Genomic DNA, 17,667 nt, shown 5'->3' with positions numbered 1-17,667 from the left:
TTTGTCCTTTCCTTATTATAGTTAATTTTGCATGAAAAGAAATCGATAAATATTCAACACTCATAATATACCCACAGAATGCGACTCGTACGGCGATGTCGTTTAATTTCGATGTTTGTGATTGGTCGAGAGACCAATGCGTCAGTCACGTGTTACTCTCTCGACCAATCACAATGAAACGACACGGAGTCGTGTCGTGTTTTTTGCCCCATTCTAAACATAAACACACAGAATAACATTATTGAGTTTATATAAAAACAAACAAATATTCAAACAAACATTGGAAAATCTTTCAACTCTATACAAACAATTCCATACTTTAAAATCTAAAATTATACTAAGAAATACGTTCTCAAAAACCCAAAAAGTCCAATAAGGAATATTTCACACGCCAACATTTCGCAGAACCATTCGAGTCGCATCTTAGAGTGTCCACTTTCGTTCGCTCGACGGCTCTCGACCATTTCACGCATTCACAGCCAGACACTCGTGGGTCCTCGAGATGCATTTTTACGGAAAACGTCTTTGCATTATTCTCTTTGTGGTTTATAGTTTTTTTTTTATAATATAGAGTGCAAACGAACATACGATCCAACTGATGGTAAGTGATTACTGCCACTCATGAACATTTGCAATATCAGGAGGTATAAAAATGCGCTGCTAGTCTTTTAGGTGGCTTTTTATGAAAGTTGCTAAGTCTTATCTGTCCGGAAATGCTGCTGACGACAATTGGCTCTATAGTTTTGTAATACGTAGTAAAAACTCGGCAGAAACGTACTGTTCTTCGTACGTATATGTATTTGTTACTTAGATTTATATGCGGGAGCGGCAAATTGACACAACTACTCTTGATAGTAAGTGGAGGTCAAGATAAAGGGTTAACTGACGATGTAATTTGACTTACAACCGAATATACACAGGCTGACTCGGTACGCGACACACTTACGTCAGCTATACGGCGGATTTTACACTTTGTGTACACGGGACTATCTGAGTGGTTAGAGATACCCTACCACCAGTAGCTATAGGTTATTAACGTTATTATATTTATATCGCCTCGCTGGTATCTCCTCAGTCCACGTGGGCTATAAACTGGGAGTCTTAGGTTAAAATTGACGTCAACGTCCAATTTTGACGTCGCACAATACCGTATGAATTTATTAACACTATTTGCAATTTTTACTCATATACATATAAATTTCATAAAGTCGAAAGGTATAAAAATTAAGTTAAATGATTTCTCCAATATACTAGGCTGTTTCGTATGAGAGCAGGCAAAAGGTCATGTAATTTTTCCTTTGAAAAAAATATTTCAAGCAGTCGAAAACATAAAACAGAACATTTTTGCAATCTATTTGTATATGGTGTAATAAGAAAAAACAATTTGTTTTACGATGTGATTTATGTTGAAAAATAAACTCTATCCATGCGCATAAATTACAAAAATGAACTGTAAAATTCTCGTGATATTTTTTGAGTAAAATATTTCCATGTCAGATTCAGTCGTAAATAACTTTGAAAGTAAAAAGTAGAATGTCGTCTACAATTGCATTTTTATTATTTTTTTATTGTTTTACTTTTAAAGTTTTTATGCCAGTCTAATCTACATACCATTTCAATAAAACTGAAACTGGATATTGGACTCCTGCAGGATTGTGATTCTCTACGATTGCTGGGGAAGAGTGAAAGGAGGTGTATCAAGGAGCGTTTTTCGTTGCCGTCAAATTTAGATATTGACCGAGATACATTTTTCAAAAATATTTTACCGCATCGACAGCGTTTGTGACCAAACTAGGTGTTGCTCGCGACTTGGCTCGTATATTCACGTATGTTCACGCTACAAAAAATCTGTAAACGTTGTTGAGTCATATGGAAGATGCCAGCGAACCCTATTTAAAAAAAATGATTAAAAATTCAAATATTCCCTACGGAAGCAAATTAATGGGATAAAAAATAGCCTATATGTAAATCTAGTATATGGTGTATACGGATACACCATATTCTAGATAGTTAAGTTATAAGTATAAGTTTAGTACACGGGTACCAAACTTCAATCCAAATGTCTTCAGCTGTTGCTGCGTTTACTTGTAACAAACATCCAAACATTTGCATAAACTTTCGCTTTTATAATGTTGTAGTAAAATAAAATAAAAAAAGTGTTTCATAATATATAACTATGTACATAATATATAGATAATATAATAATATCAGCCCTTTATTATCTACTGTCCCAATGCTAGGCACGGGCTTACACTACTGAGAGGGATTAGACTATAGTCCACCACGTTGGTCTAATGCGAATTGGCAGACTTCACATACCTTTCTTCTACAATGCTTATACACAATTTCTTATTTATGCAGATTACCTAACGATGTTTTCCTTTACCATTTTCAACTAGGGCATCGCTTACATGACAGAATATTATATCGTTGCGATATTCTGAAAAAATATACTTGTGATAATTATTTTATATTTTTGACGTTAAAAAGGAACAAATTACCTCTTTTATCTCTAATCGTCGCTTACATGACATTAATATAAGGCGTTACGATATCCTGAAAAAAAACTCATGAAAGTTATTCCATATTTTTTGTGTTAAAAAGAGACATTTATCTGTATACGATTCAGATATAAGTGAATTTGTGTAGTAATCAGTATTTATTCATCCCTACGCCTTTTATAGGGGTGTGCCCTGCCATTTATGCATGACAAAGTATCACAAAGTGTCGTGGGTACCGTAAACAAAGCTGACGGCAAAATAGCCTTTTACGTCTATTTGTAGTCGCTATTCAAACAGAATCAATCATATATATACAGGGTCATTTTGACATTGCGTTCCTAAATGAAACCACATATTTATCTACGTGAAAATAACACTTTACGATAAGCAACTTGAGCCGTAGATGTAAAATAAAAAAGTGTAAGTTTCGAACAAAATAAATATTAATAAAAAGTAATTTTATTTTACGCGCCCTAATACCACTACTACTACTCTAAGAGAATTTGTCGCAGCGGCAACATCATACTTTCAGTCAGAAATACACTCACGCACAAGTCATAATCGTATTGAACTACAAAATGGTAAAAAAATCTGAAAACTAAACCCAGGATTTTTAGTGAAAATATTCGTTTGTAATGGATGATTATTGGCACAATGTCAGCAAAGGTGAAGACGAGTATGTGGTTTCATTTAGCAACGCAATATCAAAATGACCCTGTATATAGAGTATATAGGTTATACAGGATCACTTTAACATTTCTTCTTCATATTATACTTCAGCAGCGAAGTGTACATATAACCCGATTGCTGCTGGCATCCCTTTTGTTACTTATGGAAAATCTAATTACCATTGGAACGATTTGCAAACTGCATATACAATAAAACTATTTTGCGGATTTTATCGCGGTATTTATGTTATTATAAGGTATTTAATTGTTTTATTTTATGCATTCTTTAATATGTAACAGCAATTAGTACAAAAAATAAATCTCTCTGTGAAAACAGCATTAAAATTCGATAAGAAATGAGGCAGTAATTCAAATTTGAAATATTGCTACGTGCAGGAGTGGGCATGGAGTGAGGATATCGCTCTATCTCTTTCTTTCGCACGCATCGTAATACCCGTTGACGTCACATGCAAGTATTTTGTCTCTTTTCTGTTTTTTGACATTCACCCCTACTACCAAATTTTTATGGCTTATAACTTGTGGATTTTTCATCAGATTTTAATGTTTTTTTTCTGTTTACATATTTAATTAAAGTTATTAATAAAATAAGTCAAATAACCTGTTTTCCCCCGACGATGCGAAGACTTTGCAACTTTAGTAAAATAATTTTATTTCAAACTGTTGATTGTATTGAAATTCTAATCGGCTAGCTCTCGTATGCGATGTCAGTTGTATATTTTCTAAGAGTCGTATGCTTATATCTGCCACTCATATAGATCCTAAAAGCTATGACTCCTGCGAATTATCTTAGGGTCATGATTGCAACAGCAGTTTCAGTACTTCACGTAGAGCTGACATTATTTATTATTAAGATGCTTTATTACACATGGCGCAAAGTGAGAGTACTAGCTCCTCTGCCTACTCTGGTGATAAAAGACATAAATGTATGTTCGTTATATTTCTAAGCCTGTATTTGATGAAGCCAAAAGCATAAACTAGTTTGCAAAGCCGGCGTCTAGACCAATACCCTTTCCACATTAATCTCATCATAAACTGCTCATAAAAATACCAATAACGCATAAACTCGAAATAACCGTCTTATTTCAACTCATTAAAGCACTCAACCCGAAATAGACACGAGCCATATAAAAATGAAATAAAACGGGTCTAAAATGTCCCCGCGATTTGTTTTTGGAACTCGAAATTTTTAACGTTACACTAAATTGCTTTTACTCGGGAATAAAAATAAAAATGGAATGAAAATATTTTTTCCTTTGCCTTTGAGAGACGATGTACAGGCATAAGGGTGTCTGTCTATACGCGCAGTAAAGTAAATAAAATATTTTAATAGTTCTCGAGATGGTGCAGTTAGTGATTCAATGGATTTGATACTAAATTCATTGTTGTCTTAATTATTATTTCGACTAGCTGTTCATCAGACAATTGTTACCATATTAATGTTGGCCTATATTATGAGATCTATCTGATGCCAGTTCCTCATGCATTATAATGTTAAGATTACACCAATTGTTGCATTGCTGAGGCTCAATATAATAGCTCCACTACTTATCCAATTTCTATTCCTAATTATTGAAGATCGACAACGCACCAACAATTTCCTTAACCCTATGGGTTTAGGTTAGTAATATTACATACCATTAATAGGTCCCTGGATATACCTCGGCCTGCCCTTCCATGCATTTTTTTTAATATATTCAAGCCAAAGTGAACCCTCTGTACCAGATGGTAAGTGGAGTGGGGTCCAATAGAATGTCGACTGACGAGAGATTATTACCCCTTGGTAGTCGACACAATTATGGCCTATGGAAACCGGATATACATAGGCTGATCCAGGAACGCGACACTTACGTGGACCACTATGGTGGATTTTAATATCTAATGTACGGTGGTCGCTATCCGGGCGGATATAAAATATCCTACCACGACCATAAAGACGTGATACGAATGTTTTGTTTTTATAAAATTACTAGCGACCTGCCCCGGCTTCGCACGGGTGCAATGCTGATAGTAAATACACTATAGAAAAACTGTGAACGTTGTCAATAAAAACATAGCGGCCCGCTCTGGCTTCGCACGGGTATAACATAACAAAATAACAGTACTTCTCCACTATTTAATGGATGTTATTATATATATAAACCTTCCTCTTGAATCACTCTGTCTATTAAAAAGAACCGCATCAAAATCCGTTGCGTCGTTTTAAAGATTTAAGCACACAAAAGGACAGAGAAAGCGACTTTGTTTTATACTGTATAGTGATACCTAAAAATGCGCATTAAATCTCTTGTACATTTCTATTGGTTAATATTTTCTAACGCAGCTCAGGTTTATCTGATGGACAGGCACCTTTATTAGGTAATTAATTTAGCTTTACTCTCGTCGGTTACCAAACGTTTTAACATATTAAGCTTACGTCTTTCAGCGAGTAGGCACATGCAATTACTATCCACGTGTCGTAGAACTTATATAAACTTCTCAGTAGTAGAGTTCCTGTGCTCAGCAGTGAGCAGTATATAACAGGGCTGATATTATGATTATAATATCAAAAACGAGGATTAAATATACTGATATTCTAAGCCAATTTCTGTATATTCATGTTATTAGAGGCTAATCCTGTTCAAAGTATGGGTCGTGAAATTGTATGCGTCATATAATGTCATTGAAGGGTATTATAGAGGTTTTTAGTAAAATATACTTATATTATAACTTAAAATTTCTTGTACAAATATTATCCAATAGGTCGTTCTGGAAGTCTTTGGAGGAGCCGGCCTTATTCCCTATGACAGTGTAAACTAGTAATACGGCCGTGTTACGTTATCTTCGTGAAATTAGCGTGGATTGGTATTCTGTATGCCAATTTCTATTGTCTTAAACGTAACGCGGTACGTTACAAACTTGTAACGTAGTCAAAATAACAGATAGCATAGGTAAAATGGCCCCAGATAAAACACAAAGTCTCACAAAAATCAGAACCTACACAAATGTTTTAACTGGTGGTAGACCTCTCATATAAAAGAGTCCGCCTGTGTTGGTACCACCGCAATGTCTATTTCTGCCGCCATGCAACATTGTGTAGTCATTGTTGTGTTCCGGTTTGAAGAACATTGTAGCCAGTGTAACTACTGGACATAATGAGACTTAACATCTCACGTCTCAGGATGGCGAGGGCAGTGGAATACCAAACAATATTTTGTGTTTCAAGGTATTGGATGGTGTTTCTATTGTATATGGGCGGTTGCATCGCTTACCATCAGGCGAACGCCAAGCTAGTCTCGTCATTCACAGCAATAAAAAAAAACGTCTGGGTTTAAGCCTAGACCCCTGGCACTAGACCAATATTGTCAATAACCCGTTTATTTTCGACAGGGTGTCGATTGAAACTGTGTCTTATTTTCGCGTTCTAGCCCACATTTCCGCTCAAACAGCAGATTGTTTTACGCACAATGTATTTTAAACTATCTGCACTGACCGCAATACTGACCGAGTTTGAGTGTTACTTGTTCTAGGAATACTTATGAACATCAAAGTTTTAAAGTTTTTTTTTTAAATTACCCACTGGTCAAAAAGACTTCGCGTTAAAATCTTGTGTTATATAAATAGGTGTGTAGTTTAATCACATATTTTATTAATTTAGATCATGAAGCATCTTTATGAAACTTGTGAAATGTCGAGTTCGATTTTCAAATCTGTCGCGGCAAATGGCGGTTTTTTTAAGTTCAGAATCTGTTATACAATAAAATATAATAAATTAGTTGTTTTATAAAATACAATTATGTATGAGAATAGCTTACGCATTTCTCCACAGGAGCATGTGATAAGGTCAAAGCTATCTTAATTCAATGTTAACTAGACATTAAATCAAACGACGCATTACAAGCAATTTCGTCCTAAAGATTTTGATTGGATATATCTCAAAGCATTTTTTTCAAACACATTTTCCGAGTGACCTATTTTTTATACAATAAGGTTTCGAATTTCATTTTGAATTAAAGTCGTCATTTATTTATAATTGAAGGGTAAATTGTTGTGACTAAAATAAATGTTTATTTTGAGAAATATTTTCAATGGTTTGTTTCATAACATAACAAAAATATAGCTCGGCTTACAAAATACGGATAATAGATTGCTGGATAGTTCAAATATAATCACGAACTTATACGATAAAAACTGTGACATTTAAAAAAATACTCTTCAATATTCGTAATTTGTACGAACCATTCATCGCATCGAAAGCTCGTGTATTTAAAACATTTCTACTGTTATTTTGCTGACATAAAAAACGGCAAATATCTGTGAGTGACGTTTACAATTTGGAACAATGGCTGAATTTCGAACATGCCTAAACAATTGTTTTTCGAGTGTTGAACATTGTTTTCTGTTGTTGTAGGATGCACGAATTATTTGGCTCAGCCCGCTATGGAGAACGGCAAGCCTGTCGACCCGGCGTATGATGTAAATATTGCCAGTAAGTATTCATTGATTTGTATTATTTAACATAATAAAAGCTTTAGGCTGACCTAAACTACGATTTACTAAACATGTTTATCACTAACCGCATTTAAAACTTCGTGCTATAACTGTCATTCATTAAGAGTTGAAGAAGACGCATTATGATTAAAATATATTTATCGTTAATTATATTTAGTGAGTAGTTGTTTCAGCCTTAATGTTGAGTGACATAAAAGTACATACAGTCTAAATTCTAACCGTTTGAGTTCAGTTTTAACAAACGCAAAAACGGCTTCACTGACTTTCACAGCATGCTATTATAAATGCGAAAGATTTCGAAGATATTTTGATGTGTGAAGTGAGCTCAGAAACTGCAGAACGCATTCTGAATGTAATTCGCCACATGATAAACTTTAACATAATACTGTAAGCTTATTGTGACGGAAATGCGCAGGACATCACTGAGAAGTCTTTCACGCCAATTAAGTCACGTGTAACAACAAGTTTTTTAATGTCAGTAAAAGCAAGATTAGTATAATTTTTAATTATAATATATTTTGGCAGTAACGAAGTACGAAATTTTCGAAAAGTGAACCCGGACACAATATATAGATACTAATATGCATAAATCATTCTAAGGATGACCCGTTACCACTGTAGTTTGATACTTCTAATATACTTTGTTCACAGACTACGTGCGCACGATGATCTCGTTCGGCATCATCAGCTTGTTCGTAATGGCGATGGGTTGCGGCTTCTCCACGTACACGTTCCGCAACCCACGGTACATGTTCAAACGGCTCGCTGCTGGCATACACTTTATTAGTAGTAAGTATATCATCATCATTATTATTTTCAGCTGATTTACTAACTGTGACAGCTTGGCAATAATCATTTTCCACTGTCATGATAAAAAAGTCATCAAGTATATACCTTTATATTAGATGTCTATATAGATGCAATATGTAAAAAGTTACCCATGTTTGTTAAATGAAAATGAAGACATTTAAATTTTCGATTATCTTATTTATATTTAGAACTGGCTTCAAAATGAAACTACGAATCTAGAGTATTTAAAGACTAAATCAATTCGACAATCGACTGACAAAACGAAATGCAGTTTTAATCGTATGAATAAAAGACTTCTATATGGAATAGCATATCTCGAAAACGCAAAACGGTTTGAGCTGAATCACCTACATTGAAATCCTCTTAGCCATAGTTACCGAACAAAGGCTCAAAGAATTTCAGCTCGCCTGTTTACATCGGAAGCTAAATGCTTTGAGAGCTGTATGCTCGTCACGTCTTCAAGCTTCTTAGAGGATTGTGATCGAGTGCATTTTGTCACGTGCATTTGGGCTTATAAGGAGCAGCGCCTAAGTACCGTGATACGTGATTAGACAAGGGATCTACGTAACTTGCCGCTAAGGGCATAATATCCTGTATTATATACTATCCTACTGCTGGGCACGGGCCTCCTCTACTAATAAGAGTGATTAGACCATAGTCCACCATGGTGGCTAGTGCGGGATGGTAGACTTCTCACACCTCCAAAATTCGTATAGAGAACTTTTCAGGTATGCAGGTTTCCTCACTTTTCCTTCACCGTTTAAGTAAGCGATAATTTACAAAGAATACATCGGAATTTTAGAAAAGTCAGAGCTATGTGCACTGGGATTTGAACCTGCGGACATTCGTCTCGGCACTGTTCTGTTCCACACCCAACTAGGCCATCGCCGCTCTTAGAGGCAATACTCAAAGTAAAATACCACGAGGCGTGATGAGCGTGTCAATACGTTAGTAGTTATGATACTAATACCATATAAAGACCAATATAATTTTTACTTGAGTAGCATCATTCTGTAACGTATTAACTTCATCCCGTCACGTCTTAAATTGTAAAGCACGAACTCATCATTCTCGCCACACCAACTGTTAGCTATAGTTGTGAAACAATTGACATTCTAGTTTTGAAATAGATCATATCTATCTCTGACAATGCGTTATCTATCAGTCATGCGAAATGAAAATCTGTCACTGTGAGATATAGGAGCCAAATGCTAGTACGGCCAAACGTTCGTATATCGGTGCAAAGATACATTCTCTCATCTATCATTTCGCTAGGATTGTGGTAGAATTATTTCTTAACAGCTTCACTGGTTGCTTCTCAAACAATTTATAGAATTGTTGTAGTAGGTATAAAGTTAATAACATATTTGAAAGACGTTGTGAAACAAACTAACAGTAGCCTAGGACTATGAACCATGATTCCAAATTCGGTACCTAGCAATCAAGATTGTGTTATTTTTCCATCCCAAAAAGTTTCCCATCTTTTAAAATGGCGATTAATTTCTATCACATCATGGAGCACATATATTTAAGGTAGTGGCTGTGGACTGTATGTGTCTCTTCTGCTTTTGTACATAAAAAGCAAGTGATTGAGTATGTTTATATGTTGCAGTGTCGACAGGTGAATTTTTGTAAAGGGAACCCGACACAACATATAAGTACTAATATGTATGAATGTTTTCTACAAATCGTTCTAATAATAATTAGATACTACATAAAGGAAAGCCGGCGGGAATTATGTTAAATGGACGCTTCGCCACTGATAGGTTATAAAATGGATTCATAATGATATCATAAAAAACCAAATTCCAATTCATTGCTCATTAATAAAGTCGTAATTGATAAACACGCTATTCAATATTATTGTAGTAGTAACAGCTGTGTTTGTTCTTCAAATAATGATATTACTTATCGGTGATTGTACTAAAGCTATGATTCAGCGAATGAGATGATATCCATATGAATGTGAAACATTTTTTCGAATTCGTTATTAGTAAAACTTTGTGTTATTCATTTTTTATGAATCTTACTAAAATTATGAATGTGAAAGTTTGTTTTTCTCTCATTCGGGCACACCAAGGTGACCCCACTGATGGTAAGTGGTATAGGGTCCAGATAATGGAGACTAGTGAGAGACGATTACCCCCTAATCAGTCGATATAGTAATGCCTGACTTTTGACACTAAATATACAAAGGTAGATCACGGCACGCGAGCAACACCTAATACAAAATAGTTGGAACTTGATAGCAAATTACTGGTTTACATTGACAATGGTCTGTGTTATATTATTAAGACAAATTGAATTATGTATGTAACATAATTCTGACTTTAAAAAATAATTAATAATCCAGAAAGATAAATAAAGGGAGTATGTTGTATTATTGTCTTTTTAAATTTGACTGACATGAAAATTTTAAATATAATTTTTCCAAAATTAACATAAAACCTTTTCAAAGTGAGCCAGCGAAATATCCCGTATGGAAAAGACTGTCTAGGTAGGTAACTCAGAATCTATTTAGTTATATATTTCATCGTCTTGATTGAATACAATAAAGCTTTGCTACTGTTGCCCTTCGGCGGAATATCGCAAGCAACAGTAATTCCACGAACAGCGAAATCTTTTACCTAATTGGATTGTGCACTGATGCAGACGTTACGTCGTTACAACTTTATTTATCTATTTAATCTTACAAATGTGTCACAGTAGGTATAGATTTCTTTCTAAACTCCTTAATTGAAGTCCCATATCAAGGTCTGTCTAGGTAGATACCACCGTAAGGGTTACTTCGGACGTTCAACAGCGGTAAAAAAGAAGAAAGAAAAATATTCTATTTGTCACAGAACATACAGAACTATTAAATAAATTAAGCAAGCTGCATGCTCTTGTCTTCGGATTTGTAAGACATACAAGCCTATGTAACTTAACATCCTGTCTCAGGATTACGAGCGTTGTCATGCAGTGCTTTGTAATTCATAGTTCTTGATGGTCTTGCTATTTTTTGAGTGATCGCATCGTTTACCATCAAGGTGTTAAAACCTCCCATAGTGGCTCACATAAGTGTGTCGCGTTCTGGATTAGTCTGTGTATATCTGGTTCCAATAGGCTGGCATAATTGTGTCGACTGCCAAGGGGTAATCATCTCTCATCAGTCGCCATTCTATTGGATCCCATTTCATTTACCATCAGGTGAAGTGGGGTCACTTTCTCGTGCTAATATAAAAAAGACTAGCGACTTGTTTCTCGTGATATTTTTTTTCAGACATGAGCATTTTTTTTTGTTGCAGCATCGTGTACGTTCGTGGTGGTTCAGGTGATGATGTCCTCGGTCGATCACATGAAGAAGAATGTCAAGTTTGTGTATCCGGATGGCGCAACTCACTAGTAAGTCTTTAATTTTAATTCTTCTAATATGGACAAAACTATATTTGTTATTTTATAAATTGTTATATTCATGAAATATATTTTTACAGTGACTAGGTATAAATATATTCGATAGATATAATGGTAATTTTGATGACACCGTTGATAAAAAAATAAATTAAAAATTTCATTAATGACTAAGTTTCAATTCAGTTATTGTTTACGTTTAATTTTTTTGTATTATAAACCATAATATATTACATATCTGTATGCAATTGTATGTAAAAAAATAACCCGCTTTTCGAGGGAATTTGAAAATATAGTCAAAATTTTCCGACAATATTAAATAGTAATATTTCTGAAAGCAGTTTAGAGTTCCATGTTGCTTTATTTCTCAGAAAATTTCGAACGAAACTTTAATTGAGGTAATCCGTAGCGTAGTCGGCGAATAGCTCAAACCCTTTGTTAGAACTAATATTTGATTCTGGTCTAAGTATTGTAGTTTAATCATAATCACTAACACAATATAGAATCGAAATAAAACTAGTTTTCGGATGTCGACTTTTCGGACGACCTACACCTCATTCCGTGTCGTGACCATGAAGACTGCAAAGTCTTCGAAACGTCGGGAGAAAACTTTAAAATAAAAAAACGCAATACAATCCGAAAATTAGTTTATTTCTACGTCGAACATTTGCGGTAACATAAGTAATCATTATACATTATATAATGTTTTACCTACACAATAATGTAACTTACATCTTGCGTAACTCTATTCTTTGGAAACCCGGAACCTTTGTCATACCTCGCTACTGAAGTTTCGTTTTAACACGAGATTGTTACGTAACTTTTCATACCTTAGTAAAGTTAGCTCTGAAATAAATAAACAAAATTTTGATTTGATGTTAGGAATTAACAAATTCTTTCTCCAACAGCTATCACATCAGCTTCTTCCTCGCGTGGTTCGTGGTGCTCATGAATCTCTTCGCGGCCGCCTCGTTCCTCTGGTACTCCCGCAAGAGGAAAGGCGACAAGGCCGCCACCGACGAGCTCGCCATGGCCGACGAGCCCACCATTATTGGCCGATGACGCTGCTGCCCACTGTCAAAAGCACCTGCGGCCGCAGAACTTCCTGAAATTTCTACTGAACAGTGCTCAAACCCAGCTAGGACGATGTGAGTCGACCAGACAAGCATCTTCAGCTGTGACTCTCGACTGATTCTGTTCTATCTCTAAGACAACCTGATTTTACTTAGCCTTGTTAATCTTATAAGCGATCTTTGCTTGCCGACTTGGGAATGTGAATTTGATTTTAATCTCGACTCTTCGACTATCCGAATTGAATACGAAATGTCGAATTAAAATATTGAAGTTCCTAACACTATCCGCTTGCGAATCTATTTAAATTTGTCTTATAGGATTAACGAAGATACAGCGTTAGTGGTTTTACTGGTTAAGGTAATCGCACATGCGGGCTAGCATCGCGGTATCAGATTGCAAAAATATTTCATAGACCCGTTCAAGTAGGAGTCATTCTGATGATATTTTAAGCTATAAATTTAAAAGCTAACAGAAATGAAACAGAGCTAATACGTAGGCCATGCAAAATATATTAGCGCACTTTGTGCTTGTGGCAAACTGTATCCTTGTTTTTCATTTTTGTTAATATTCTTGAATTTCTTAAGTGGTATAAAACGATTGTTATTAAACTTTAATAATTAAATTGCTGTCTCATGTTAATCCAAACTCAAATGGTCTCTAAAGAAAGCAATATTTAACACGGATTACAGTGTAGATATTGAAGACAGAACATTTTATTTCGATGCACTATTTATAAAATATTTTTTATAACAGACATCTTGCATCGCATCTCTTGTTAATATTTTTCTATAGCTTACGATGCGGCTCGCGCGCTGTGCGCTACACTTTAAACTCCAATTACCTAATATATAACCGCATTAAGACGCTGCCACGACACTACGCGCAAATTATTCTAGTCATATATTGCATAATTGTAAAGGATCATTTCCGTAATGACAAAATAGCAATGAATGTTAGGATTTAATTGTCCCGAATTGTAAACAATATGTTCAGATTGTTAAGTCCATATAACAACACGTAATGAGGGACCAAAAGAATGTAATGATAAGGGACGTATAAAATCTATAAGGAAATTAATGTTTTTAAAGATCATAGAATGATGTCATGGGTGATGTGCTAAATATTCTTTTTAAGGCTTTCCCCCGAGCAAACGGCTTGAGCTACCGTTCTATACTTTTACTGCGCCCGAGTTACGATCGGGAATATATTGATTTACAAATAATTTCTTTAAAATATCAATTTTAGGACTTTCAAAAATTTTAAAATACCAAAATGTTCCTTATTAAATTTTCTATCTAATAGTTATAAAAATAGTGTATAAAAATTATCTGTACTTACTATTGGAAGAGTTGAGTTGAGTTTAGTGGCATTTTCATCATAAAATTAAAAAAAAAACAATATCCACATTATAAAAAAACAGCCAAAGTAAAGATGACATATAGTAAAAATATAATTATAATTTATTAATTTTTTCCATTTGCAGTATAAATTTCGAAAAGATAGCTTCTAAAAATATAGCTCGCCGCTTTGCTGGGGCATCGCCTTAATATAATGTCTTCAGATGTTTCTATCAGTCCTCCGAGTAGTGTTGTCTATAGATGTAGTGTTTTTACGGAATGTATCCTGAAGAGTGGTACTGTTTATTCCATTGTATTTGCATTATCGTGTGTATTGGTGTTACGTATGTACGTTCTTCCTATTTATAATTCTTTTTTTTATTAAATAAACTCATTAAAATATATTGTTATTATTGTATTACTTATTTCATTAGTGTAATAATACCAAATATAATATGAACGATGGAAAGAAACGAAATGAAAGTAAATGCGTCTGCGAAACGTCTCGTTCAGACCAGCTGGTGCAAAATGGCGACAATTTAAGTCAAGTCAGTGACTCCAGAAATGTCTTGAAATTGTAACACTATACTAGTTTTTATATCCACAAAATTTTAAAATCGGTAAGAACTATAAATTTCCTGAAAGTTTAAGACATATTCGGGATCGGCCAAGTACGCAGGAGATGTTATAATGCCCAAGTATGTACGCAATACACAGAAGCACTATCTGTTCCCTCACTCACATAGTCCGATGAGACGGAAATCTGACATGACCTGAGAGAGATCAGGCGCAGGACCAACAGCTTCATGTGCTTTCGGAGCCACAGGGTATCACATCGCCAACTTCCTAGCTCCGAGCTGCGACTACGTAATTTTTAAGATGGAAAAACAAGTCATTATTATTTTGGCCCGACCCGGAACTCGCACCCAAGACCTCAGTGCGATAGTCGTACTTGTACCGTCTACAATTACAACTAGGCCACTGAGGCACTAAAAAAAGACATTACTAATCTTATTATTTACATGTAGTGTTTAAGAAATCTCCACAGTACCAACAGATAGTGAGTCTTAAATACTATATGAAATAAATGACCTAGATACCATTATTTTTTTAAAGCAAATCAGTTTATGCTAGATACAATTATTTATTTGTCGATTATCCTCAGCCAGCTAATTGATAAAATTTAGCAGAATATAAACAAATTCAAAAAGGAAAATTAATGGCACAAAGCAAGACAGCGTCGGTAAAAACTCAAAAAACAAAAGAAATAAAACTGAAAAGATCAAGGAGAATAATAACGATTTCGCTTACAGCTGCTGTGAGCTGCAATAAAATTAAAAACTGGAAACCATACGTTACTCTTGAAAGAAAACAAATGCATTAACGTTTATAATAATGGTTTTTTTAATTGAACACATTTGTAACCCGAATGCACAGCGTGACGTCGGTGACAAAATTAATCTGAATCAAAAACATGTTTTTTATTAAACAAAGAAAGGAGTAGAAATATGCAAAGCCTTACTACTTTACTTCTTAAAGGCTTCGCGTGTTCGGAAGTCAGTCAGCTCCATAAGAATGTTCCAACCGCGACTCGTAAGACGATATCCTTTAATTTTGAAGTTTTTGATTGATCGAGAGACCAATCCGACAGTCACGTGTTACTTCCGCAACCAATCACAATAAAACAACACGGAGTCTTGACGATTTTTTTGTGTACTTCTGCTGTCTCTAGGAGCAATGGGCAAGCATAGCAATATTTCGGTCTGAGGGCATTGAAACTCCATGCTATTATATAGGCAATACTAGACTTCTATAACATATGCAGTACTGCGCGCCACATAATATTTTGAAATTTAAAGTTATATGGAATTGACACTGTTTTCAGGCAGGCGCTTACTTTCTGGCGACAATTCTGATAATGTAATTTAGTATAAAAATAAATAGCTCTAAATTACATTTAAAATTATAGTATGGGAAATGAAAAATGTGTATGCTATTTTTAAACATACTATTATATATTTTTTATTTATCTAGTTGTGCCAAAGCGTGGTCGGAGGTGTGGCGGTATTTGTACGCGACAAAAACATGGTAAGAATGCGGCTTAGAATGTTTTTAATCTAAATTGAGACGAAGAGGTTGATGAAGTGACGACAGGCGGAAGCTTAAAAAGTATTAAGTAATTCAAAGCATAAAAGATTTTATAGCCTTGTTATGGATAAATGATTTGAATGTTTCACACAACATGATTCCCGATGATGCTCAATCTCAATATAAAATCAAAACACAAATGTCACATGACAAGACGTGTAGCTATATTTTAGAATGCTGGTAACGAGTGAGATATTCAATAATGTTCTTTGGTTAGTCATCTCAATGTTAGCAATCATCACCGTTGATAAACACGTTGCTCCTTACTAATATTATAAAGACTGCAATTTGCAATGATGTATGGAGTCTTGCATGTTTGGATGAAAGTTAGAAATAAAAGAAAGCACTGTTTAACCAATTAGTATAAAATTTTATAACACAGATACTATATAAAAATAAAAATAAAAATGCTTTATTCATCACGTAGGCGAACATAGTTGCACTTATGATAAGTCAAGGTACATGAGAATATTTAATTATTACTTAATTAGATTAGCTTATATAAACAAAGACAATTTATATTGAAAATAAAATAAATGAAAAATATACTTAGTAAACAAAGAAGCCAGCTCGGGCTGGCAGGGAAGAAGAAATAAAATGATGTATATATGTATTTTTAAATAAGCAATAAGGGAGAAACGCGTCGCGATCTTCACCGGTGAGGACAATACAAGCCCTAACCTAGCTAACCTACCAGCCTTTCACTAACTACCTAAGCGATGACTACCCGAAGAAGAAAGGCAGAAAGAAACTCCGGGCTTTATTTTTTGTCATCAATTGTCCATTCTTTTATAATATTGTTATTAAATATATATTTTATTTATATATTCTGGATTGACTTAATCTAGTTTTTATGCAATAATATTACACAATAGGACTTTTATATCGGAAAGGTCACAGCGTGCTAAACCTAATAAATTCTGATAACAGTCGCATGGTCTTTTATGAATGAAAAGGATTCAACAACTTCCAAGACTACACCTGTTGCGCTCTCTTCTCCCAATCTCATACCAACGCTTACAACAAAAAAATGTCGAATAAACTTTTCGCCGGCAGCTATTTTAAGATGAGCATTGTCGAATATCTGGCACGCGCCCAAACTTCAGCTGTGACACTGCCAACGTCAACTGAGGTTAGTGTCCTAAAAAAAACGTTGAAGGAAAAGGCCAGAAGTATTAAATTAACGGACATCTGCGAAGGGCCCGGATGCTTATTTACATATGGGTTTAT

At 34.7% G+C, this 17,667-nt stretch overlaps 2 protein-coding genes across 2 annotated transcripts in view; one reads left to right on the top strand and one right to left on the bottom strand.

Moving 5' to 3' along the window:
* Positions 1–14,699, top strand: part of LOC115451980 — a gene marked incomplete at its 5' end in the record, with an annotated part of 35,626 nt that extends 20,927 nt beyond the window's left edge. Inside the window, 4 exon segments of the mRNA XM_030180409.2 lie at positions 7,578–7,655; positions 8,330–8,467; positions 11,776–11,872; positions 12,787–14,699. Of these exon segments, the coding sequence (XP_030036269.1) occupies positions 7,578–7,655; positions 8,330–8,467; positions 11,776–11,872; positions 12,787–12,940 (467 nt within the window).
* LOC115452130 overlaps positions 1–17,667 on the bottom strand; it is a 318,239-nt gene that overhangs the window by 122,346 nt on the left and 178,226 nt on the right. The window lies entirely within an intron of this gene.

Source organism: Manduca sexta, chromosome 12, assembly GCF_014839805.1.
Source record: "Manduca sexta isolate Smith_Timp_Sample1 chromosome 12, JHU_Msex_v1.0, whole genome shotgun sequence".
Taxonomy (NCBI): domain Eukaryota; kingdom Metazoa; phylum Arthropoda; class Insecta; order Lepidoptera; family Sphingidae; genus Manduca; species Manduca sexta.
Note: the sequence above shows the minus strand (reverse complement) of the source record. Positions and strands in the feature narration are given on the sequence as shown.